Here is a 24,613-nt window from a genome sequence, read left to right as displayed (position 1 = left end):
AAGTTTGTTGATGATACAAAGCTAGGTGGGGAAGTAAGCTGTGAGAAGGACACAGTGTCTGCAAAGAGACATCGACAGGTTAAGTGAGTGGGTAAGGAGGTGGCAGATGGAGTATAATGTGGGGAAATGTGAGTTCATTCACTTTGTTGGGAAAAATAGAAAAACGAAACAATTTTTAAATGGTGAGAAATTATTAAATGTTAGTGTTCAGAGGGATTTGGGTGTCCTTGTACACGAAACACAGACAGTTAACATACAGGTACAGCAAGCAATTAGTAAGTCAAATGGCATGTTGGCCTTTATTGCAAGGGGGTTGGAGTACAAGAATAAGGAAGTCTTGCTGCAATTGTACAGGGCTTTGGTAAGACCACACCTGGAGTACTGTGTGCAGTTTTGGTCTCCTTACCTAAGGAAGTATATACTTGCCTTAGAGGGGATGCAACGAAGGCTCGCTAGATTGATTCCTGGGATGAGAGGGTTGTCCTTTCAAGAAAGATTGAGTAGAATGGGCCTATGCTCTCTGGAGTTTAGAAGAATGAGAGGTGATCGCATTGAAACATATAAGATTCTAAGAGGGCTTGACAGGTTAGATGCTGAGCGGATGTTTCCCCTGGCTGGAGAGTCTAGAACTAGGGGTCATAGTCTTAGGATAAGGGATTGGTATTTAGGACTGAGATGAGGAGGAATTTCTTTACTCACAGGGTCGTGAATATTCGGAATTCTCTACCCTGGACAGCTGTGGATGTTCAGTCATTGAGTATATTCAAGGCTGAGATAGATAGATTTTTGGACTCTAGGGGAAATCAAGGGAAATGGGGATCAGGTGGGAAAGTGGAGTTGAGGTTGAAGATCAGCTATGATCTTAATGAATGGCGCAGCAGGCTCGAGGGGCCGTATGACCTATTCCTATTTCTTATGTTATTATGTTCTAAGAATCTGTACATGACATTAGTTAATCTTGCCTCAGTGGTAGCACTCTCACCTCTTGAAACAGAAGATTGTGGGTTCAAGCCCCACTCCAGAGACTTGAGCACATAATCTAGGCTGACACTAGTACAGTACTGAAGTAGTGCTACACTGTTGGCGGTGCGGTCTTTTGGATGAGATGTTAAACCAAGACCCCATATGCCCCCTCAGAAGGCCAAAAAAATTCCATGGCAATTCTCAAAGAAGAGCAGGTGAGTATTTATCCCTCAACCAACATTACTAAACACAGATTTTCTGGTCGTTCATCTCAATGCTGTTTGCGGGACCTTGCTATGTGCAAATTGGTGGCAACATTTCCCTACACTTCAAAAGTACTTAATTGGCTGTAAAGCACTTTGGGATGTCTGGAAGTCATGAAAGGCGCAATATAAATGCAAGTTCTTTATTTGGACCATTGTCGGAGTACTCCAACACTGAATCAGTAAGAAGATGGTATTAATTTAGAATTAGAACTCGAAGCATAAGGGGGAAAGTATTTGAATTTTTTCTTTCAAAGGGTTATTAAAATATGGAATCCATTACCACAAATGGGTATTGTAGCCAATTCAATCACACTGCTTAACAGGGAATTAGATAAACACGAAGAAAAATATTAAACAGTGCAGAGAAATGGGACAAGAGCAGACCCTTGAGCTAGGAACTGCACGTGTCTGAAGGGTCAAATGGCCTCCTTCTGTGTCTAAATTTGCCATGGAGATCAATTGCAGACAGAAAAAGGCTTGGCTTTGGCAATTCACCATAGCTGACTATACTGCTAACATAAAGCATGCCACTGGACAAGTAACTGGTAGGCTGCTTTCCCTGCAGAACCACATCCCAGCATGGGGGGAGAGAAGAGAAACAAAAAGAACATTTAAAATAAGGAAAAGCATTCCAATACTAATTTATATTCGGCTTTTTGTGCTGCATTTGTGATTCCAGTAAAAGAAACACTGAATTTAATGCCGCTCCAGCTGCGTTACCTTCAAGATCCAAGGTAGCAGTCTGCAAATTACATAGCTATGTCACATTATGCATCTACTGACCAATAAAAGTCTCTTTAGGCAAATGTATGACATAGATTGGTATTTAATCCATTACCTCCCAAACCTGAGACCTCCACCATCTAGAAGGACAAAGGCAGCAGGAGCATTGGAACACCATCACCTCCAAGCTCTCTTCCTGACACACCATCTTGACTTCTATATACATCGCCGTTCCTTCATAGTCACTGGGTCAAAATCCTGGAACTCCCTATCCAGCAGCATTGTGGAAGCTCCTTCAGCACATGATCTGCAGCAGTTCAAGAAGGCAGCCCACCAACATCTTCTCAAGGGCAACTAGGGATAGGCAATAAATGCTGGCCTTGCCAGCGATGCTCGCATCCCAATAAAAAAAAAACCTGGCCTTATACACTAGGTGCTCCAGCATCTTCTGACACTCACCATCATCATGCATGCACTGGTATTTTATGTGGCACAGGGCTTGCTCAGATATGCAGAGTAAGCTGGTACTACTATAACCTGTCTGGCACAACTGAAGTAATATTATTTAATACAACTGGGGAGTTGGGAACTTGACAACATCATGATAGGTATAATAAGGACACAGCAAGTAGGACATATTGGCATTATTTCAAAGATGCTGGTAACAATACGCAGTGTGGTCATGCAAGTAATATGCCATCATCAAGCCTGATACTCGAAGACTGGTTACCTAGCAACACATTTGCTTGCAGCAGGATCAAAAAATTCTAGTCTGATCGGTCCTTCGGCTTTATTTACCCTTACAATAGCTACCTAAATTATTCTTTGAACTTATTTTTTTTTAAATGGTTTTCAAGAGATATTATGGCAAGTATTGTGGTCAGAGCACCATTAGTAAATTAACTATGTTAGTCTGATTTACTGCGCAGCTTATGGATCAGTTTCAGGCATGAAGAGGTTGGTATGGTTAAAAAGGTCATTGCTAGCAGAAGCTGTACTGCATTTAGTGGGTTGACGTTAATCATATTGGTTGCAGCAGAGTCTGCACACATTTTAAGTGAACAGATTTTTTTTTAAAATGGCAATTACCAAATGAAAGTAAAACAAGGTCTCCAGTATACTACAGAGGTTGCAGTAGAGATTGTAGTGCAAACTGTACTCTTTTCAAAACTACAAAGAGTACTATACTTACATAAATGTGAATGGATTGTATAACCTGTAGGAAGAATCTATTGGAAAGAAAAATTGACATTTCTAAAGGAGTTCTTTAGTACATTTAAAGGACTGATTGCTACATAGGGAAGGAGTCATGGGAATTGGAAAGGGGGGGGGGGGGGGAGGGAGAAAAATGCATTTAATATAAGTACTATCTTATGCAGATAGACTGAAGAAACAATTTAAAAATCTGCTACTGAAAAATAATGCTGTTCTTAGTGTTTGGTCTCCACAGGCTGTAAAACTTTCATTTAAAGTTCCTCTCTCACCAGGGAGTTCCCCTCTTCACTTCAGCTACTGGAGCATCAGCAGATATCTCCATGGGCCAGTGTGACAACTCTGAGGTGACACACTGATATACATATCACACTTGGCTGGTTGTTTCAATGGATCAGGTGCTTCTCAAATCAGCATCCAGGGCTGGCAACAACCAATATTGTTTTTGGCCCAGATGCAAATTCATGTGATTTTCCATATAAATGCTCATTGATACTCTCATTGCAGACATAACTCAATACCAAGAACAAAAGTATCTTGTGCGATAGGCGATTTTTAAAACTATTTCTATGAATACCTACATGTGTATCTGCATTTTATAGTAAACATACTTCTTTCTTGTACTTTATTTCCCTTTTAAGGAAAAGTATTACATTAAAACATTTTCAACTGAATTGGAAGAATCTTGAAAAACATGCTTTTTTTTAAAAACATACTCAAGATAAAAATATAACCGCAGGATACTCCTACTGAAATTTCTTCCCCCTCCATTCCTGAAGGTCGTGATGGGATAGAATTTATAAGTCAGCTTGGCTATGTGTAACACTATCACTCATCAGTCAGAAGGTCATGGGTACAAGCCCCACTCAAGAGACTTGAGCACATAATCTAAATTAACAATTCAGTGCAGGACCGAGAGAATGCTGCACTGTTGCAGATGCCAACTTTGGATAAAACTTTAAACCAAGACCCTGTGCGCTCTTTCAGGTGGATGTAAACGATCCCATGGCACTATTCGAAGAAGAGCAGTTTCCTGGCCAATATTTATCCCTCAACCAACAAAACTAATACAGATTATCTGGTCATTCATCGCATGGCTGTTTGTAGGACCTTGTTGCGTGCATATTAGCTGCTATGTTTCCAAACTTTACAACAATGACTACACTTCAAAAATACTGCATTGGCAGTGAAGCATTTTGGGATGTCCTGAGGGGTATGATATAAATGCAAGTTTTTTTCCTTCCACTGATACTGGTACTTTGCCCATGAGTCCATTTTATCTGGGGTATCACAATTGAACTTGATTTGGTCTCCACCTGGGTGATTTTTTTTTCTCGTTCAGGGATACAAAGGCTAGGACCACTACCACAACATGGCCTTGATTAGCTAAATCAGCAAAGAATAGTGATCAAACTACAGGCTTTCCAGGTCTGTTCAACACAAGTGCTACACCACACAGTGCTTTTAACTGTGGAGTCATTGGGGGAGTCTGGAAACTTAAAAGGAATTTTCGAAAGAATTCATATGTGCATTATCTCTGAAAATATTACTATTACTTAATAGGACAGATGTTGAGTCCTTGCATACATTAGAAAATTTGGACTTACTGTGTGGTACCTCACCACAGACGAGGACTTGGAAAAATCTAACCTAATGTTTGAGAGTTATTTAATTCAACTATCAATCCTTGAGCCCTGAGTTTACCCATCCAGAAGCTGGGGACCATTGAAAGAGTATACATGTTTGGCAACCCTCTTCTTGGTTTTGATGCATTAAATATCAATTTGGTTGATTCTACATCAAGTTTCCAAGTTTGGGCTTTGACTAGCTGGAAAAAACACTTTTAAATAGGATTAAACTGAAAGCTAGTATTACTTGTAACAGATTGAGAACACAGGTTATGAAATGTACATCATAAAAGGCCAATAAACAAATAAAACTAAACGTGAACACCCTATTCCCGCAATATTAAACATGCGAGAAAGTCAGATAGAATTTAAAAACTAGTTCTGTAGAAAGCTATTAAACACAGGTGCTGGGTCTCTGGCCGCCAACATTCTAACTATGGATTGCTGTTTAGACCATTTTCAAGACAATGGACAAAATATTCTGAAGATAGGTCATAACTGTTTTGGATGAAGACAGATGAGGTACTTAAAACACACTTGTAGGTTATGAGAGAACGACAGAAAGACAGAAAGAACTCGATTGGAAAATGATCATCATGTTTTAAAGTTTCCAAACCAAGCTACTGAGAAATCAGCGGGTAGTTTCTGTTTGCCCAATATAAAATACATACTCTCTTCCCAGAGATAAATCCCGCTTAGCTAGGTCCACAGAGTTTAGATGTAGGTTAGAATGAGGCAAGACTTAAGTGTGTGCAATACTGCTGCAGTTTAACCAGCTAAAACCATACAGCTTACTAGTACAGAGTATTGGTAAGCATCCAGCTGTTTGTCAAGCCAAGCCCACCCTGCATTAGGGTAGTGGCGTGCCAAGTTCCCTGAATCTGAGTGCAAACAATCTCAGCCTACAGTACATTTAGCTCTCCAAGCCCCATTAATGAGCCAGGCAGGCTGGTCAATTATATGTGCTGTGGAAATCTGTGGCCTAGTTTAGGTATAGGATTATCAAGTCTTCTGCAATGAGTTGACTCAGTTCCAATATTCCATGGGCTTCAGCATTTTGCTCATATATAAATGACCTGGGTTTAAAAATAGAGGGGAATATATCCACGGTTGCAGATGCTAGAAAAGTATTGTGAAGAAGATAACAAAAATGAAAAGGACAGATAGATTAAGTTGAGTGAGTGGAATGATGCCAGGTGCAGTCATGTAGTGTGAGGTAGTCTACTTTGGATACAAGAAAAGCAGATGGGGAAGCACTAAGGTGTGGACGGAGAGGGATTTAGGGGTTTAGGTACCTAAGTCAATAAAAGCTAGTTCTCAGGTGAAATAAAGAATATAAGTTCAGTTATACAGATTGTTGGTCAGATCTCATTTGGAGTATTCTGTTCAGTTTTGGGCACCACACTTTATATGCTTACCAATGCCTCTTGCTAACCTAAACTTGAGCTCCCTGGATCTAGCTAAGTGGAATTTATCTCTGGGAAGAAAGTGTGGGCAAACAGTATAAAGCACTAAATGCTTTCACCTCCGTTTATTGCTGGACATCCAACTTCCATGTTCAAAGAAATTAAATTTTACGGTCCGTATTGGTTGATTGCCCATGATATTGCTCAGACAAAATATGAAAGCATTTTTGAATATGAATTGGTAGAAAATTCACAGAGAAGCCCATTTCTACCCAATGTTCTAGTAAAGAGCGTGTAACAATAGATGCAAATTACCATAAACAGGCAACTGTGATTAAACAAATAGCCTTGCTTTTATTTTTAGATTCAAGTTCCATTAAAAAACAGGCTTTACAACCCAGTATGCCATAGGGAAAATTATTAATCCAACTGAATGATGAGGCAGAAAGAAGACATTAAGTGAAAGTGATTGCGTTCTACAATTTAGAGCTCTTGAATAAAACTTTATTAAAATGCTACAATTCTGAGCAAAGTTACTGCATGGTAAACCTATACAGGGCAAGTTTATTTAACCAGAGACGGCATTTTTAAAAAAAATGCATTCATGGGATGTGGGCATCGCTGGAAGGCCAGCATTTATTGCCCATCCCTAATTGCCGTTGAGAAGGCAGTGAGCCATCTTCTTGAACCACTGCAGTCCGTGTGGTGAAAGTACTCCCACAACGTGGTTACTGGACGGTGAGGTAGCAGCACTACCCCAACAATAATAAACCACCTCTAAAAGTACCATCAGGAACTCTGCTGATCCTGGAATATTAAAAGAGTGTAATGGGGGACAAGTAGGAGAATAGGATTAGATGAGAAGGCTCACGTGGAGAAAAACACTGACACAGATGTAATGGATCAAATAGCTTGTTTCTATCCTGTAACATGCTACGATTCTACAAAGTGGGGAATAAAACAATGACATTCCTCATTTTCTAATTGTGCCAGTAATTGATGCCAGCAGAACACAGCTCAGCATTACGTGACCTCAAAGTCTGGTTTCATCTGGGGTTTCAGACAGAATTTGGATTTCCATAATTTTTTTTAAAAAAACTGTTATGTATCAGACATAAAAAATGGTAGTACTTGACACTGAATGCCTCTTCCTTTTCCCAGAATGAATGCAATAAGTGTTCATAGGAAATAGCTTGGGATTTTCAATTTCTGGTCACTCAACAGGAGCACTCACTTAGCTATTCAGTCAAGTGAAGTCAGCTATCCCACTTGGCTACTTAATGTTTTACACTATGAGTAAATTACTGCATAATTTCTCCAGCACACTTCACGAACAATTCCATAATGCTAGAGTGCCAGAATTGAGTTTTCTACTGAATAGATCGGTTAAAGTATTGGTACTTGATTACTCCATATATGATATATTACGCGCTGAAGCATTTTTTAAATTGTTAAAATACAATTTATTTACAGGTACGGTAGGTAGCATAGTGGTTATGCTACAGGACTAGTAATCCAGAGGCCTGGATTAATAATCTGGAGACATGAGTTCAAATCCTGTCACAGCAGCTGGGGAATTTAAATTCAGTTAATTAAAAATAAAAATCTGGAATAAAAAGCTAGTATCAGTAATGGTAACCATGAAACTACCAGATTGTCATAAAAAACCATCTGGTTCACTAATGTCCTTCAGGGAAGGAAACCTGCCGTCCTTACTCGGTCTGGCCTATATGTGATTCCAGACCCACAGCAATGTGGTTGATTCTTAACTACCCTCTGAAATGGCCTAGCCGTCTCAAGGGCAGTTAGGGATGGGTAATAAATGCTGGCCTTGCCAGCGGCACCCACATCCCATGAATGAATAATAAAAAATAATCACACCTATTTGATTAGAAAAACAATGAAAAATGGCCAGTTTGTTTCTTTTTCATTAAATAACATCTTTCATAATTTGACTACAACAAAATGCATATGCAAACCATAGCTACATCATGATTTTGGACACTCCAAACTAAGAGATCTAACTTGTTTATTAACTTCATAGCTTCAGTTTTTTTTTTAAAAAGTTCATCTATTAGTTTAGGTACTCACCTCCTCGAATGATTTACATCAAATAATGTATCATCCTCATCATCATCTTCCTGATCTAAAGGTCTCATTTCCATGTTTTCTAAATTTGTATTCAGTATACCATACTTCCGGTTTTTTCTGTTAATCCTCCTCATCCTAGATTGAAATCAGAAGTTATTATAACATCTCATACAGATCACAAAATAGCAGCATTCATCTGCATTCAATTGTAGCTACACTCTGATAGCTTCAAATGGATGTCACAATACAGGACATTCACCAGTATAATTTCCTAATTATTAGAAATAAATTTTAGTGGGTATTTAACTCAGAACATGACACACAAGTACAATTTGAAAGTCTCAGAATGATAACTCTTAGCTGTGTGAGCTGTGGCTCAGTTGGTAGCACTCTCGCCTCTGCATCAGGCTCAAGGGGCTGTAAGGCCTACTCCTGCTATTTCTTATGTTCTTTTGAATCAGAAGGTCGTGGGTTCAAGTTCCACTCCAGAGACTTGAGCACAAAATCTAGGCTGACACTCCAGTGCAGTGATGAGGGAGTGCTGCACTGTCGAAGGTGCCGGTGTTAGGCCGAATGGCCTGTTTTTGTGCTGCAAATACTGTGTAAAAAACTATGTAAAATCTTGGTCTCCTTCCAACCTTAAAAATCAATAGCTCAAGGAAGGCCAAGATCACAAAAGCACAGATTGAACAAGCAGGCAGGTTTAAAGGGCTGAACAGTCTTTTCCTATTCCATACTTTAGGTTCTAGCTAAAGCATTGGCCAGTGGACTACAAAAGTTGAATGAGCATTGAAATATGATCTGGTTTCTAATCAGCCAGAGAGGAAAAGCTATCTTTTAAACTCTGGAGAACATTTTGGATATCTGACCCCTGCTATGGTATCGCCAACAAGTCTCAAGTTCAAAAGTCTAAAAAGGTATGGCTAAGTCTTTTACGTCTTTTGAGGTGGAAGGAGAACAGCCAGAAGTCGTGGTCCATGTGGGAACCAATGATCTAGGAATGAAAAGGGTCAAGGTCCTGCAGTCAGAGTTTCAGGAGCTAGGCAGGAAGTTAAAAAGCAGGAATCTCTGGATTACTCCCAGTGCCACGCGCGACTGAGGAATAGTAGGATAAGAGAAGTTAATGCGTGAGTGGAGCAATGGTGTAGGAGGGAGGGCTTCAGATGCCTGGGGCATGGAGACCAGTTCTGGGGCATGAGAGAGCTGTTCAAGATGGATGGGTTGCACCTCAACAGAGCTGGGATCAATGTCCTCGTGGGGCGTTAACTGATAATGTGGGGGAGGGTTTAAAATTAATTTGGCAGGGGGGTGGGCATCAGGATGAAACATTAGAGAGGAGAAACAAGGTGCACAGAGGACTGGGAGGGACAAGTAGCGCTAGAGTAAAGAATAGTTCAGAAACTGGAGGGATCAGACAGGGGGCAAATGTGAGGCAATCCAAGATGAGACTGGAGTGCATGTGCATAAACGCATGTAACGTGGTAAATAAGGTTGGTGAGCTGCAGGCTCAAGTTGCCACATGGGACTATGACATAGTGGCAATAACAGAGACCTGACTCAAAGAAGGGGATGACTGGGTACTTAATATTCCTGGCTACAAAGTATTCAGGAAAGATAGGGAAGGAAAGAAAGGGGGGCGGGTGGCTGTATTGATCAAAGAAACTATTATAGCACTGGAAAGGGATGATGTAGTTGAGGTGTCAAAGACAGAATCTGTTTGGTTAGAATTAAGGAACAATAGAGGAGCTATTATGCTACTGGTTATATACCACAGGCTACCAAATAGTGGGAAGGAGATAGAGGAGCAAATTACAGAAAGGTGCAAGAGCTATAGAGTAGTGATAATGGGGGGACTTCAATTATCCCAATATTGACTGGGACAGTAACAGTGTAAAGGGCAAGAGGGGGAGGAATCATGAAATGTGCTCAAGAGAATTTTCTGGAACGGTGTGTTTCCAGCCCAACCAGGAAAGAAACAGTGCTGGATCTAGTTTTGAGGAATGAAGTGGGGAAGGTGGAGCATGTTTCAGTTAGGGAGCATTTGGGGTAGAGTGATCATTAGGTTTAGAATAGTTATGGAAAAGGACAATGAACAATCAAATGTGAAAATGCTTATCTGGAGGGGGGCAAATTTCAGTGAGTTAAAAAGGGATCTTGCCCAGGTGGATTGGAATCAAAAATTGGTAGGCAAAACAGTAACTGAGCAATGGGAGGCCTTCAAAAGAGAAGAAAGTTCAGACCAGACACATGCCCATGAGGGGAAAAGGAAGGGCATCCAAAGCTACAGCTCCCTGGATGACTAAGGATATAGAGATTAAAATGAAACAGAAAAAGGAGGCTTACGACAAATGTAAGGTTCATAATACAGTAAAGAACCAGGCTGAATACGGAGGAGATCTAAAAATAGGGAATAAAAGGGGCAGAAAGTATGAGACTAGATTAGCGACTAACATAAAAGGGAACCCAAAAGTCTTTTATAAAACATGTAAATAGTAACAGGGTAGTCAAAGGAAGTGTGGGACCAATTAGGGACAAAAAAGGAGATCTTCTTATGGAGGCAGAGGGCATGGCTGAGGCACTAAATGAATACTTCACATCCGGCTTCACTAGAGAAGAGGATGCTGCCATTGTAGCAGTGGAGGAGGTAGTAGCGATACTGGATAAGATAAAAATAGATAAAGAGGAGGTACTTAAAAAATTGGCAGCACTTAATGTAGAAAAGTCACCTGGTCCAGATGGGCTGCATCCTAGGTTACTGAGGGAAGTAGGGAGGAAATTGCAGAGGCTCTGGCCACAATCTTCCAATGCTCCTTAGATATGGGGATGATGCTGGCGGACTGGAGGATTGCAAATGTTGCACCCCGGTTCAAAAAAAGGGAGAGGGATAAACCTGGCAATTACAGACCAGTCAGCCTAACGTCGGTGGTGGGGAAACTTTGAGCCAATAATCCGAGACAAAATTAATTGGCACATGGAAAAGTATGGGCTAATAAATGAAAGTCAGCATGGATTTGTTGAAGGAAAATCGTGTTTGACTAACTTGATTGAGTTCTTTGATGAAGTAACAGAGAGGATTGATGAGGGTAATGCAGTTGACGTTGTGTATATGGACTTTCAAAAGGCATTTGATAAAGTACCACATAATAGACTTATTAGCAAAATTAAAGCTCATGGGATTAAAGGGACAGTGGCAATGAGGATACAAAATTGGCTAGGGGACAGAAAGCAGAGAATAGTGGTGAATGATTGTTTCTATTTTTCAGACTGAAGGGACGTATACAGTGGTGTTCCCCAGGAGTAGTAATAGGACCACTGCTCTTTTTGATATATATTAATGACCTGGACTTGATTATAGAGGGTATAATTTCAAAGTTTATGGTTGACACGAAATGCGGAAATGTAGTAAATAATGTGGAGGATAGTAACAGACTTCAGGAGGACACAGACAGACTGGTGAAATGGACAGACAGATGGCAGATGAAATTTAACGCAAAGAATTGTGAAGTGATGCATTTTGGTAGGAAGAATGAGGAGAAGCAATATAAACTAAATGGTACATTTTTAAAGGGGGTGCAGGAACAGAGAGACCTGGGGGTATACATACACAAATCTTTGAAAGTGGCGGGACAAGTTGAGAAGGCTGTTAAAAAAGCATATGGGATCCTGGGCTTTATTAATCAAGGCACAGAGTACAAAAGCAAGGAAGTTATGCTAAACCTTTATAAAACACTGGTTAGGCCTCAGCTGGAGCATAGTCTTCAATTCTGAGCACCACACTTTAGGAAGGACGTCAAGGCCTTGGAGAGGGCGCAGAAGAGATTTACTAGATTGGTGCCAGGGAGGAGAGACTTCAGTTACGTGGAGAGACTGGAGAAGCTGGGATTATTCTCCTTAGAACAGAGAAGGTTAAGGGGCGATTTGACAGAGGTGCTCAAAATCATTTGATAGGGCAAATAAGGAGAAACTGTTTCCAGTGGCAGAAAGTAAGCAGAGGACACAGATTTAAGGTGACTAGTAAAAGAGCCAGAGACAACATTTTTTGTTTAAACACAGCAAATTGTAATCATCCGAAAAGGGAATTGGATAAATACTTTTTTTTTCTCGTTCATGGGATATGGGTGTCTCTGGCAAGGCCAGCATTTATTGCCCATTCCTAAATGCCCTTGGATACAAAATTGGCTTGACGACAGAAGACAGAGGGTGGTTGTAGAGGGTTGTTTTTCAAACTGGAGGCCTGTGTCCAGCGGTGTGCCTCAGGGATCGGTGCTAGGTCCGCTGTTAGTTGTTATTTATATTAATGATTTGGATGAGAATTTAGGAGGCATGGTTAGTAAGTTTGCAGATGACACCAAGATTGGTGGCATTGTGGACAGTGAAGAAGGTTATCTAGGATTGCAACGGGATCTTGATAAATTGGGCCAGTGGGCCGATGAATGGCAGATGGAGTTTAATTTAGATAAATGTGAGGTGATGCATTTTGGTAGATCGAATCGGGCCAGGACCTACTCCATTAATGGTAGGGCGTTGGGGAGAGTTATAGAACAAAGAGATCTAGGAGTACAGGTTCATAGCTCCTTGAAAGTGGAGTCACAGGTGGATAGGGTGGTGAAGAAGGCATTCGGCATGCTTGGTTTCATTGGTCAGAACATTGAACGCAGGAGTTGGGATGTCTTGTTAAAGTTGTACAGGGCATTGGTGAGGCCACACTTGGAGTACTGTGTAAAGTTCTGGTCACCCTATTATAGAAAGGATATTATTAAACTAGAAAGAGTGCAGAAAAGATTTACTAGGATGCTACCGGGACTTGATGGTTTGACTTATAGGAAGAGGTTAGACAGACTGGGACTTTTTTCCCTGGAGAGTAGGAGGTTAAGGGGTGATGTTATAGAAGTCTATAAAATAATGAGGGGCATAGATAAGGTAGATAGTCAAAATCTTTTCCCAAAGGTAGGGGAGTCTATAATGAGGGGGCATAGATTTAAGGTGAGAGGGGAGAGATACAAAAGGGTCCAGAGGGGAAATTTTTTCACTCAAAGGGTGGTGAGTGTCTGGAACGAGCTGCCAGAGGCAGTAGTAGAGGCAGGTACAATTTTGTCTTTTAAAAAGCATTTGGACGGTTACATGGGTAAGATGGGTATAGAGGGATATGGGCCAAGTGCAGGCAATTGGGACTAGCTTAGTGGTATAAACTGGGCGACATGGACATGTTGGGCGCAAGGGCCTGTTTCCATGTTGTAACTTCTATGATTCTATGATTCTTGAACTGCTGCAGTCCGTGTAGTGAAGGTTCTCCCACAGTGCTGTTAGGTAGGGAGTTCCAGGATTTTGACGCAGCAACAATGAAGGAACGGCGATATATTTCCAAGTCGGGATGGTGTGTGACTTGGAGGGGAACGTGCAGGTGGTGTTGTTCCCATGTGCCTGCTGCCCTTGTCCTTCTTGGTGGTCACTGGTTTGGGAGGTGCTGTCAAAGAAGTCTTGGCGGGCTACTGCGGTGCATGCTGTAGATGATTCACTGCATTCACCACAGGCGCACCATAGCTGCAGTGTGTATGTTTAGGGTGGTGGATGGGGTGCCAATCATGCGGGCTGCTTTGTCCTGGATGGTGTCGAGCTTCTTGAGTGTTGCTGAAGCTGCACTCATCCAGGCAAGTGGAGAGTATTCCATCACACTCCTGACTTGTGCCTTGTAGATGGTGGAAAGGCTTTGGGGAGTCAGGGGGTGAGTCACTCGCTGCAGAATACCCAGCCCTTGTAACCACACTATTATGTGGCTGGTCCAGTTAAGTTTCTGGTCAATGGTGACCCCCAGGATGTTGATGGTGGGGGATTCGGAAATGGTAATGCCATTGAATGTCAAGGGGAGGTGATTAGGCTCTCTTTTGGAGATGGTCATTGCCTGGCGCAAATGTTACTTGCCATTTATCAGCCCAAACCTGGATGTTGTCCAGGTCTTGCTGCATGCGAGCACGGACTTGAAGGAAAAAATTACTGGGCTATAGGGAAAGAGCAGGGGAATGGGATTAATTGGATACCTCTTTCAAAGAGCCGGCACTGGCACAATGGGCCGAATGGCCTCCACCTGTGCTGTACCTACTATGATATGTGTGCATGGGTGTGTGTAAATCAGAAGTGAGGATAGATGGATACTTTCCAGGAGAAACAGTGCAACAGTCATGTAAGGGTGAACTTACATTGCAGCCACTAGTTATCACAGTTCAGGTTCCAGCCAGGCAGAACCCTGTTGATATCGCTTGGCTTATTCCTGACTGGAAATGTAACTTCTGTTTAGGCTCTGTGAACACCTGGATGCATGCATATTCAAACCTCTCTTCCAACAAATGAAAATTTAAATGTTTGGACAGAGTAGGACCCTCACTCATTAAACATTTAAAACAGAAGAAAAGGTAGGAAGTGATCATTTTGTAAACCAGATTTGAAATGGCACTGGATTTACACTCCATACAGTATCAAACCAAATCAGTGTGAGACTGCTGCCTCTGGACAATCTTACTCCACTTTACTTGAGTCAGATTGGGCCCTGACTCAGGACGACACTCCAAGTTAAAGCTCCAGTTACTTGTGCATGCAAAAATTTACCAGAAAAATAATTAGAATACACCGCCAGAGCATAGCAGCAAAGCCAATGGTCAATTTGAATGTTAGCATATTATTGACAGGAGTGCAAAGGGCATTTGTTTTCAGATTTTTATCTCCCACCCCCCCGCCCCACCAACCGTTCCAACTTAGATTTTAAATTGTGTATTAAAATATATGATCCTTGCAATAGATTGCATAAGGTTGAATTCCTTATCATTGAGCACTTGTATGCAGCGGGTCTAACTTTAAGTATCATGTGCCCTGGCCCCAGCCCAATGCATCTGCCTGTTACCTGGCACATTGATGTCTCTCAATTATTCTTCTGATCTTTAATCCGTAATATAGAGCAAGTGGACGTCCTGTGGGAGCCGTAGGTAGGCTCATCTCTCTGTTGAGGTTAAGATTGTGCTCAAATGTTCAGCTAGCTTGCAGGACCCAGGTTTAGAAATAGGACCAGGTCGGTGATGTACTACAGCCAAAGAAGTGATCTAAGGTCAGCAGCATTTTTAAGACTCACCCTAACCCTACCATGAAACAAATAGTTATCCCCTATTGTAAACAAATTATTCCATTCACTAATTTTTTTATTGCCTTACAAACCATTGAAGTTACATTGATCAGTTATGATGTGTTTGTCTTTAATTATTTTTAACATGAGGACATTAAGATAGTGTTACAGGTCTTTTTTTGTTTACATTTATAACAACATACCCAAGATACTTCCAATGCAACGTGGACCATTTAGTGAGGTATATGTAATTTGAACTGATGAACCCTTTGAATCCATAAATCACATCACTGTCAAGTCACCAGCACTATTATTCTTGAGTCTAAGTGGTAGCAGTGTGAAAACTGGTGCCCTCAACCAATATCACTAAAAACAATCTGGTCATTATCACATTGCTGCTTGTAGGACCTTGTTGTGCGCAAATTGGCTGCCATGTTTCCTACAACAGTGACTACACTTCAAAAGTACTCCACTGGCTGCAAAGCGCTTTAGGACGTCCTGAGGTCATGAAAGGACCAGCTAGGATTCCTTGTACTTGACTCCAGATAATGTTGCATGTCGATGTCTTAGTAGGTAGAATGATACAAGCTGAATAATCAGCAGGAAGCTTACCAGTGCTCTGTGCTAGCAAGGTGCTGTTTAAGTTGATTAAACCCCCGCAATATTTTTGCACACACTTGGGGGTTCGTCGTTACATTTTTAAAGAAAAAGGTATTCTGATTGGTTACACAAGAATACACTAGTGTATTAGCAACCCAAAGCTATTGGCCTCTCTGTCCCCCCCAACTAATCAGATTGAAGCATCCTTGACAAGCCATGCAGAGTCAGAACCAGAAAGTGCAAGCTACAACAGTTAATTCAATGTAAAATCAGTTAGAGAAAGCTGTGAACCTCACTAAATGGTCTAAGTTGCAGTGGAAGTATCTTAGGTATGTTGTGAACCTACACCTAAGCTCTATGGACTTGGGTAAGTGGGGTATGTCCCAATGGAGTGAGTGTATGCAAACAGAAACTCTACTTGAGTACATTTCTCAATAACTTGCTTTAGCGATTCTTAAGCATGGCAATAGGTTGCAGCGTCTCAGACTTCCAACTATGGGAGGTTCCCAAGTATGAGCTTCTATTCATAATGCAATGCAAACTCTTTTGTAGTTTAGGTGAGTATGTATGCGACAATTACATTTTAAAAAAGTTGTCTTTGGTTAAATTTGCATGCCATTGTTTAAAATTAACTGTCCCAATTCTTGTCCTTTTCTTTCCCCAGATCTTGAAAGTGGAGTGGGACAGAACTAAATCAATAAACAGAAAGAGAAATAATGAAGTAGAAAAGTAGAGAAAGTGAAATAAAGAGAGGATATGAAATATTGAATTAAAAGAGAGATAAAAGAGACAGAAATAAAGAGTAAGAAAACAAAATTATTTTTTAAAAAATCTCCAATAACAAATAGGAATGAGACTCCACATTTTAAAAAAATTAATTTTCAGTGCCAGAGAGGTTGTTTGGCAGTCATTATGACTTACCACGCCATTGAAAGTTAGTTTAGGCCTAAAAAAAACAGCGTACCTTTTTCTGTGTAGATTAGTTAGTGTCCAGCTGGGCAGTGCAGCAACTTCATGCTGGTCCAGTCATTTCACTGGCGAGCTGTCCTTCCCACACAGCTTTCAAACAAGCAGGGGATCTCGTAGAGCAATTTCCAGATTTGCGTGTTTGATTTTGCATGTGTACTCGTCAGAAGTTGCTCTTCCATTTGCCCTTAAATAACAGTGAGCGCTGTTCGGCTCTCCGTTATCAGCTTTCTCTAACTGATTTTACGTTGAATTAATTGTTGTAGCTTGCACTTTCTGGTTTTGACTCTGCACGGCTTGTCAAGGATGCTTCAATCTGATTGGTTGAGGGGACAGATAGGCCAAGAGCTTTGGGTTGCTAATACACTAGTGTATTCTTGTGTAACCAACCAGAATACCTTTTTTTAAAAAAATGAAACATCAGGGAATATAATGACCATCACACTGAATTCTTGCCATTAGCTTTAGACACAGAAAGATGCAACGCTGCGCTATATAATGTGCCAGGGCAGCATTTTCAATTTATTGAGAAACAGATAGCAGAGGTTTATACAATCTCAATTTGGCTCCACTGGGCAACTCAGACACCTAACTCATCTCAGCTTGGGTTCAACCTCAATGTGAGCTTGAGCACAGAGGTTGGTAAGGACAGAGAGTGAACTTCTAACGGAGTGAATTGCTAACAGAGTGTGGACTTTCAACTGGGAATTTGATGAGTGTGGGAATTAGGTGCAGAGGGGGTAGGAGGTGCTAAGTCATTTAAAGCAAGGGACTATAAACTAATCTATCAATGTTTCAAACAAAAAAAATACATAAAATAAAAAGACTAAGTAATTACTAATTATTTCAAAATCAAACTAAATCCAATTACTAAATATAATCTAGTTCTCAAGTGATTCTATTAGTCCTAGAAATAAACCACCAATAATTAATTAATAAATAAATACATTCATACTTGAAACGGCAGTACAGGCTGTGTCAGGACTGTAATACGTGGAAGTTTGTGAATAGCAAGACTGTCCTGGATTGCCACATCTGTAGTTAATATCTCTGGCTTGAGACACTCAACAGATGTTTCTGAAGATACAAGGTTTTTTTCTTCTCAACTTTTATCACTTTATTTGTGCTAAATTTTGTTTTATTAACTTCATTTGTTCTAAAAACAATACATCCTATTCTAGCCTTCTCTACAGTTTCAACTTTCTTTCTTCCCTTCTGCTTTCCTGTACCAACTTTTAAACTCAAAAAAGTTTGCCTTCATTGATAGAAAACTGACTTCAAAGATCATATTTTTCTACTTCATAGACACAAGCCCAATCTTTGATCTGTAATTTTGTATCAAACAGGATGAGTTCGCTGTTGTAGGAGTACAGTTGTCAGTGACCTCTGAAAAAGGAGCCCAAGTGGTAAAGTAAGTTCATCTGTGATGTTACAGGTTAATCTCAGGATTCATGATATCAAACAGATCCCTTCTTTTGATTAAATAATTTGGTGTTTGCTACTATATCTCGATCTCTTACAAGATCATATGCACAACTCACTATTTTATGATTTAGTGCCCAAATCCATTCAAAATGTAACATGTGCAATAACACTTCTTCTATACTTTTGATTTTGTGCAAACTTATTGCCATGTGATGAAATAACAGATCAAATTTAGTAATGATTATGTGGCTTTTAAAAATGTTTATAATCGATAGGGATTTAACTCTCGCCATGATCTGAAGTGTCAAAAAGGTTTGAGAGGAAAAAAAATGGCTTCCTGCTTTCCATAGTCAAAGACTCATCTAATCTCTGCAAACTATTCAAGTCTTATATGCCTTCCAGCACCTTTCGGTCCTCAAACTCTACCCTTTTGTGCATTTCCCTCCTTTTACCCCATTACTGATAGACAACCTTCAGTCCTGTTGTCTGGAACTCCCTCCCTAAATCCCTCCACTTCACTACTTCTCTCTCCAACTATAAAAATGTTCTTAAAACCTATCGCCTCGACTAATACTGTATTGAAGCATACGAATTTCAAAGCTGAAATAAAAATTCACTAACCTGGACAGTTTTTTGAACAAACGAAATTGAGGAATGCCAACTTCAGCCTGGTTGGATGCCAAAATAATGTCAAGGAGCTAAAGTAACTTCTCTCCTCTCCCCTCCCCACTTCTTGGGTGTACTGCACTTAGAAATATCTGGGTGTTGAGGTGAACTAGACATTAGCCTCTCTCCATGTATATGGATTCAAATCCAACTCACTGATGGGATGAAAGCCTATAAAAGTTCTATTTGAAATGAGCTTGCCAATCTTATTCCAATTCCGAGTAAGCATGGGCCTGCAGCATAAAACTGCCCATAATTGGCATTCTGATTTGGACATGCCTAAGCATGATTTGTACAGGAAAAGAAAAAAATGTGACACTGGGGGAAATAGGGGATGCTCTTCTGAAGTTGGCGCTCAGCACATTGTTGAGGCACAGAAGAGGAGCCTTTACTCTGCATCAAGTTATGTTATACCTGGCATAGTTTGATGTTGACACTGGGTGCTGAAATAGAAAGTATTCAATTCCCCAGTACTGACAATCCTCACCTTGACAAGCACACAAAATGTATTCCAAATTAGTAATGGAAAACTGAATTTCTTACTGGCTAGGAGGTAGATGCTTCAATTTAAAGTAATTTGTTTCAACAATTTTTCTGTTAAAAATTGAGTTACAGAAGTGAAAACGTTTCTGACGTAATTTATATCCGGTTCTTACAATGATGTGTTTATTTTATATTTGTCAGTGCGAATGCCATGGTAACATATAGCATGTGATTTTAGTGATTGCAGTCACAAAAAAATATTGGATAAGCTTGGCTGATATTCCCTGGGACTTCGATGATTGAGGGGTGATCCAGGAACAGAGGAACAGGAATTATTTTTTGTACCTGTCCACTAGCTTTTAGTGATTTCTGTACATGGACCCCTAAATCTCTCTGCTCCTCCACAGTTCCTAGCTTCTCCCCATTTAGAAATGATCTATCTTTCTTAGGTCTAAAGTGGATGACCCCACACTTCCCCACATTGAACTCCACCTACCACAGTTTTGCCCACTCACTTAATCTATCATTGTCCTTTGCAACTGTGGGGTTCAAAACCCCTTTATCAAAAGATATTTGAAGGAAAGGGTTAACTGTACCCCTTTTAAACAAAGTCATTTGAAACACAGTAATGTAATAGACTGTTCTCCAATGCCATCAGCGTCAGCGAGGGAAAAACAGGATTTGCGAGAAGTGAGAGTTTCGGGATCGAAGACATTGTACTGTGGATAGATATCTAGATTATTAAATAAATAAGCAGGATGGATTATATTGAGCTTAAAGCATTGTCAGGCTTTCAAAATACATAGGCTTTTGGAAGCACAAGCTTTTCAACACAGCAGGGGGTAATGTAAGAAAAGGCAACAAAGACATACATCAAGGGCTTCGGATCAGGAAAGCAACGACAGGTGTGATAAAAAGTATGGGCTCTCATTCCTATCTGGTAATCTGTTCAAAGAACTGGGATTTGTAAAACGTCAAATAGTATTGCATCCAGCATATGGTCAAATGGTATAAGGAAAGAATTTGAAGCCACTGAAGCAATCAAAATTGGAGACGTAAGGACCATGAAGAATGTCTGGGTGTAGAAACGTAAGGAGCTATCTCTACATGAAAGGCCATAAACAGAGAGAGTAAAGGGGCATTTTACAACCCATCGTTCGAGCACATGGTCTTTTCTACATCAAAGGGTCTCCAGTCACATGAACAAAGCCTAACCTGTCAATCATTGAAATATGTTGATGATTGAAGCATAGCAACAGGGGTCGATTGGACAAAAAGAATGACCCTCCCCAATCCTACTGGTAAAAAAAAAGTCTAAAAAGACAACTTTGAGAGAAGAATGGTCTATTCTCTTCTTCACCACCCGGCAGTCACAAGAAACGCGCAGTTGAACATCACGCAGAAGAGAACCTCGAGTTCTGAAGAGCTGATCAACCTTCAGGCTCGATGAGCAAAATCCTTGGTTTAAAGGTTGTATATGTATTAATGATTTGCCTGATGTGTGTATGAATTGTTAAGTCATTACATAATGTTACAAATTATTAAGTGTATAAAAGAGTTTGATTTTGCTTCATGAATGCTGATATGAATGATAACATCATTAAATAATTACTTTTGATTAACAAACTGTGAGTGAGGGTGACTTTCTTTGCTTGACTATTCATCCAGTGTCCAAGAATCTCTCAAAATAAGGAATTCCCTGCACAACTAGCTGCTCCCATCTACACTACTTACTATGCCACCTAACTTAGTGTCGTCAGGAAATTTGGACATACAGCTCTCTATTCCTTCATCAAAGTCATTGATAAATATAGTGAAAACCTGAGGCCCCAGTACAGATCCCTGGGGGACACCACTAGTCACATCCTACCAGTTGAAGTACATACCCATTATCCCTACTCTTGTCTCCTACCTGCTAATCAATTTCCTACCCATATCAATAGGTTGCCTCCAATTCTGTGCGCTTTCATTTTTGCCAACAGTCTCTTGTATGGAACCTTACTCTGGAAGTCCATATAAATGCCATCCACTGACATCTGATCAAGGTGTTTAAAATGTTAAAAGGATTTGATAGGGTAGACACAGAAAAACTACTGCCTCTGGTGGGGAAATAAAGATTAAGGGGACATAATCTTAAAATTAAAGCTGAGCTATTCAGGGCAAAATCAAAGGGTAGGAGAGATCTGCAGCGCTCACCCCCAAAAGGCTATTGATGCTAGGGCAATTGGAGCTTTCAAGACTGAGATGTAGATTTTTGTTAGGTAAGGGTATCAAGGGGTATGGATCAAAGGCAGGTAAATGGAGTGGAGGTACAGATCAGCCACAATCTAAATGAATGGCAGAGCAGGCTCGAGGGGCTGAATGGCCTACTCCTGTTCCTAGTAACTCAGAGCTGCAATATCAGGATCTGTTCTATTTCCCAGTGGTTATTGGCAACACGGCTATCCCGCATCAATGATGTCACAATGACAATTGACGACGTCACAATGATTAGACACTGCAGCCTGCCCGGTATGGAGCTATTGACACCATGATTAGGGTTAGAGTTGAAGAGTTTATGGTTAGAAACTGTTTATTTTCCTTATTATTGCCAATGCATTTTTAATAGCAGAAGTTGCTGCTGATGAGCTATCCTTGCGGTCTGTATATTCTTGGCATTATTCAAGAAAGGTCTCCATGGAATCATAGAAAATTTACAATACAGAAGGAGGCCATTCGGCCCATTGTGTCTGCACCAGCTGAAAATGAGCCACCCAGCCTAATCCCACTTTCCAGCACTTGGTCCGTAGCCATGTAGGTTATGGCACTTCAGGTGCACATCCAGGTACTATTTAAATGAGTTGAGGATTTCTGCCCCTACCACCCTTTCAGGTAGTGAGTTCCAGACCCCCACCACTCTCTGGGTGAAAAAAGTTTTCCTCAGCTCCCCTCTAATCCTTCTACCAATCACTTTACATCTATGCCCCCTGGTTATTGACCTCTCCACTAAGGGAAATAGGTCCTTCCTATCCACTCTATCTAGGCCCCTCTAGGCCCAGCCTCTCCAATCTTTCCTCATAGCTAAAATTCTCCAGGCCTGGCAGCATCCTCGTAAATCTCCTCTGTACCCTCTCTAGTGCACTCACATCCTTCCTGTAAAGCGGTGATCCTCCAGTGTGCGCGATGCTTAACTAATGTTGGCAGATCCGAATAAAACTACAATACTCTTACCTACAGGCTGACTGTAAATAACTGCCGGCCGTTTGGCATCTTCCCACAACCATCAGTGTCATTAGGTTCTGACCAAACCTCAACTTAAAAGCCTGTTTCTCGTCCCAGCTGCTGGCGGACCGGCCGCGTGTTTCCGACATTTCCTCTCATTAGGACCAGACTTGCAGTCACCCCGGCCCGGCCCGGCCCGGCCAGTGAAGGGCAAACACCTGTCAGTACTGTATCTGACAGGCCCTCCTCTTACCTGATGGTCCTCACCACGAAGTAGACGACGACGAGGGCAGTGACAGCGACCAGCACGTAGAGCGCCCGCTGGATCATCATGGTCTGCTCCGTACCGGACACGATGCTGTACTCGCCGTGATTCTTCTTGCCTCCCGTCACCAGCACCGTGCTGCTGCTGCTGCTGCTGCTGTTCGCACTGACACCCGGGTCGGGGCCCGCACCCTTGCGCTCGATGGGCAGCTGCAAGCCCGGCACTGCGTCCCCAGCCCACATCATCAGCCAGAGGCAGAGCAGCCGAGGCCTGCATAGCCTCACCGACATCGCTCGCTCGCTCCCCTCCCCACCCCACCCACTAGCCGCGGGGCTGGAGGTTAAACGTGGGGCCGGCCTTTCTCCGCCCGTTTTATTATTGAAGGCCCCGCTTCCAGCCGTTACTGGGCGAGCGCGCCGCCTCAGCAGGAGCGCGCGGCCCGTGACGTCACCCGAACGCGGAAGCGGCGCCGATTGTTTGTTTTGTTTTTTTTTCCCCCCGTGAAACGGCCACGTGCAGGCGGCGGGAATCTGCTGCAATTTGCAGCACCACTGTTATCATTAATGTTCATCACTGGACTCAAGCCAGCTCAAACCACACGTTTTATCAGCATGGTAAACGTTCCGTAGGTTCACTCTATCATTATTTGGAGCAGCGCGACAAATCCTATTAATAGTTATTAATTGTAAATATAATTATATAATCCAGCAACGTACATTCCAACCCAGGCAGCTAGCAAAAGTTGGCCGACAGCTTCAAAGAAGCTGACAGCACAAAAACGGCCTTTATGACCTCTGAAAACAAGGAGCTACACAGGTTTTGTAACTTAAGCTGGTGTGCATAACATTCTTTCACTTGTATTGGAGGGAACAAACAGAAATATGTGAAAGCTTGAAGGGAGAAATACAAATGTTGAAGGGATAAAATTGGTTTTAAATTTTTAACAGTCACTTTCCTAAATCACCCCTCACCCAGTTCACACTGACATTATTCCATCCTTGGCCCCAAATTCTCAAAGACCCTACCCCATCCAACTCCTCAACCCATCACACAGACTCTCCTCCTCTGACTTAACCTAGTTTCAACCAGCACTCCTCTCCCTTAAACCTAGTTGAAACTGTTCTTCTATTCCCCTAGTTCAAGCTGCCACTCTTTTCCCCTCCCCAATTGGAAGTCTTCTTTCTCAACCCAAAGCACTATACTCAGCTTCTCCCATCTTCTGCTCTTCCTTCTTCATCTCCCCTTCCCCCTACTCTTCATTTGCCCTATCCTGCTCCCTTTCATTGCCATGCATTTCCCTCTCCCCTCTCCCTTCATTGTTACCATTTCTCCCTCCCCTCCATTGCATCCATTCCTCCCCCTGCCCTTACCTCTCCTCTCAGCACCCTGCAGCCTGTTACAAAGTGATTCTGGCCTCTGCATACTGCAGGTTGGAATTTCTGTTCTCATGAGAAATCTTGCCTACAATGTGCAACAGCCAGACAAGATAGGAACGGCATTGAAGGCGAAGGGCCCCAGTATGCACTGATTTTTGTCAGCAAACACTGGCACACAGACCAGGGCCCTAAAAGCTGCCTTTCAGCTGATGGCTGCCAATACCCCTATGCATT

General features: G+C 41.5%; 1 protein-coding gene across 4 annotated transcripts in view; it reads right to left on the bottom strand.

The window, feature by feature from the left end:
* Positions 1 to 23,527, bottom strand: part of LOC137320914 (membrane protein FAM174A-like) — a 96,773-nt gene extending 73,246 nt beyond the window's left edge. For 2 of the 4 annotated variants that reach the window (XM_067982904.1, XM_067982902.1), the window contains exons 1-2: positions 22,992 to 23,527; positions 8,290 to 8,424 (exon numbers count right to left, since the gene is read on the bottom strand). In XM_067982904.1, the coding sequence (XP_067839005.1) occupies positions 8,290 to 8,424; positions 22,992 to 23,293 (437 nt within the window). In that variant the 5' untranslated portion in view covers positions 23,294 to 23,527. The remainder of the gene's footprint in view (positions 1 to 8,289; positions 8,425 to 22,991) is intronic. The other 2 variants (XM_067982901.1, XM_067982905.1) reach the window with 2 other exon arrangements.
* Between the last annotated feature and the right edge of the window lie 1,086 nt (positions 23,528 to 24,613).

Source organism: Heptranchias perlo, chromosome 4 (genome assembly GCF_035084215.1).
Source record: "Heptranchias perlo isolate sHepPer1 chromosome 4, sHepPer1.hap1, whole genome shotgun sequence".
Taxonomy (NCBI): Eukaryota; Metazoa; Chordata; class Chondrichthyes; order Hexanchiformes; family Hexanchidae; genus Heptranchias; species Heptranchias perlo.
Note: the sequence above shows the minus strand (reverse complement) of the source record. Positions and strands in the feature narration are given on the sequence as shown.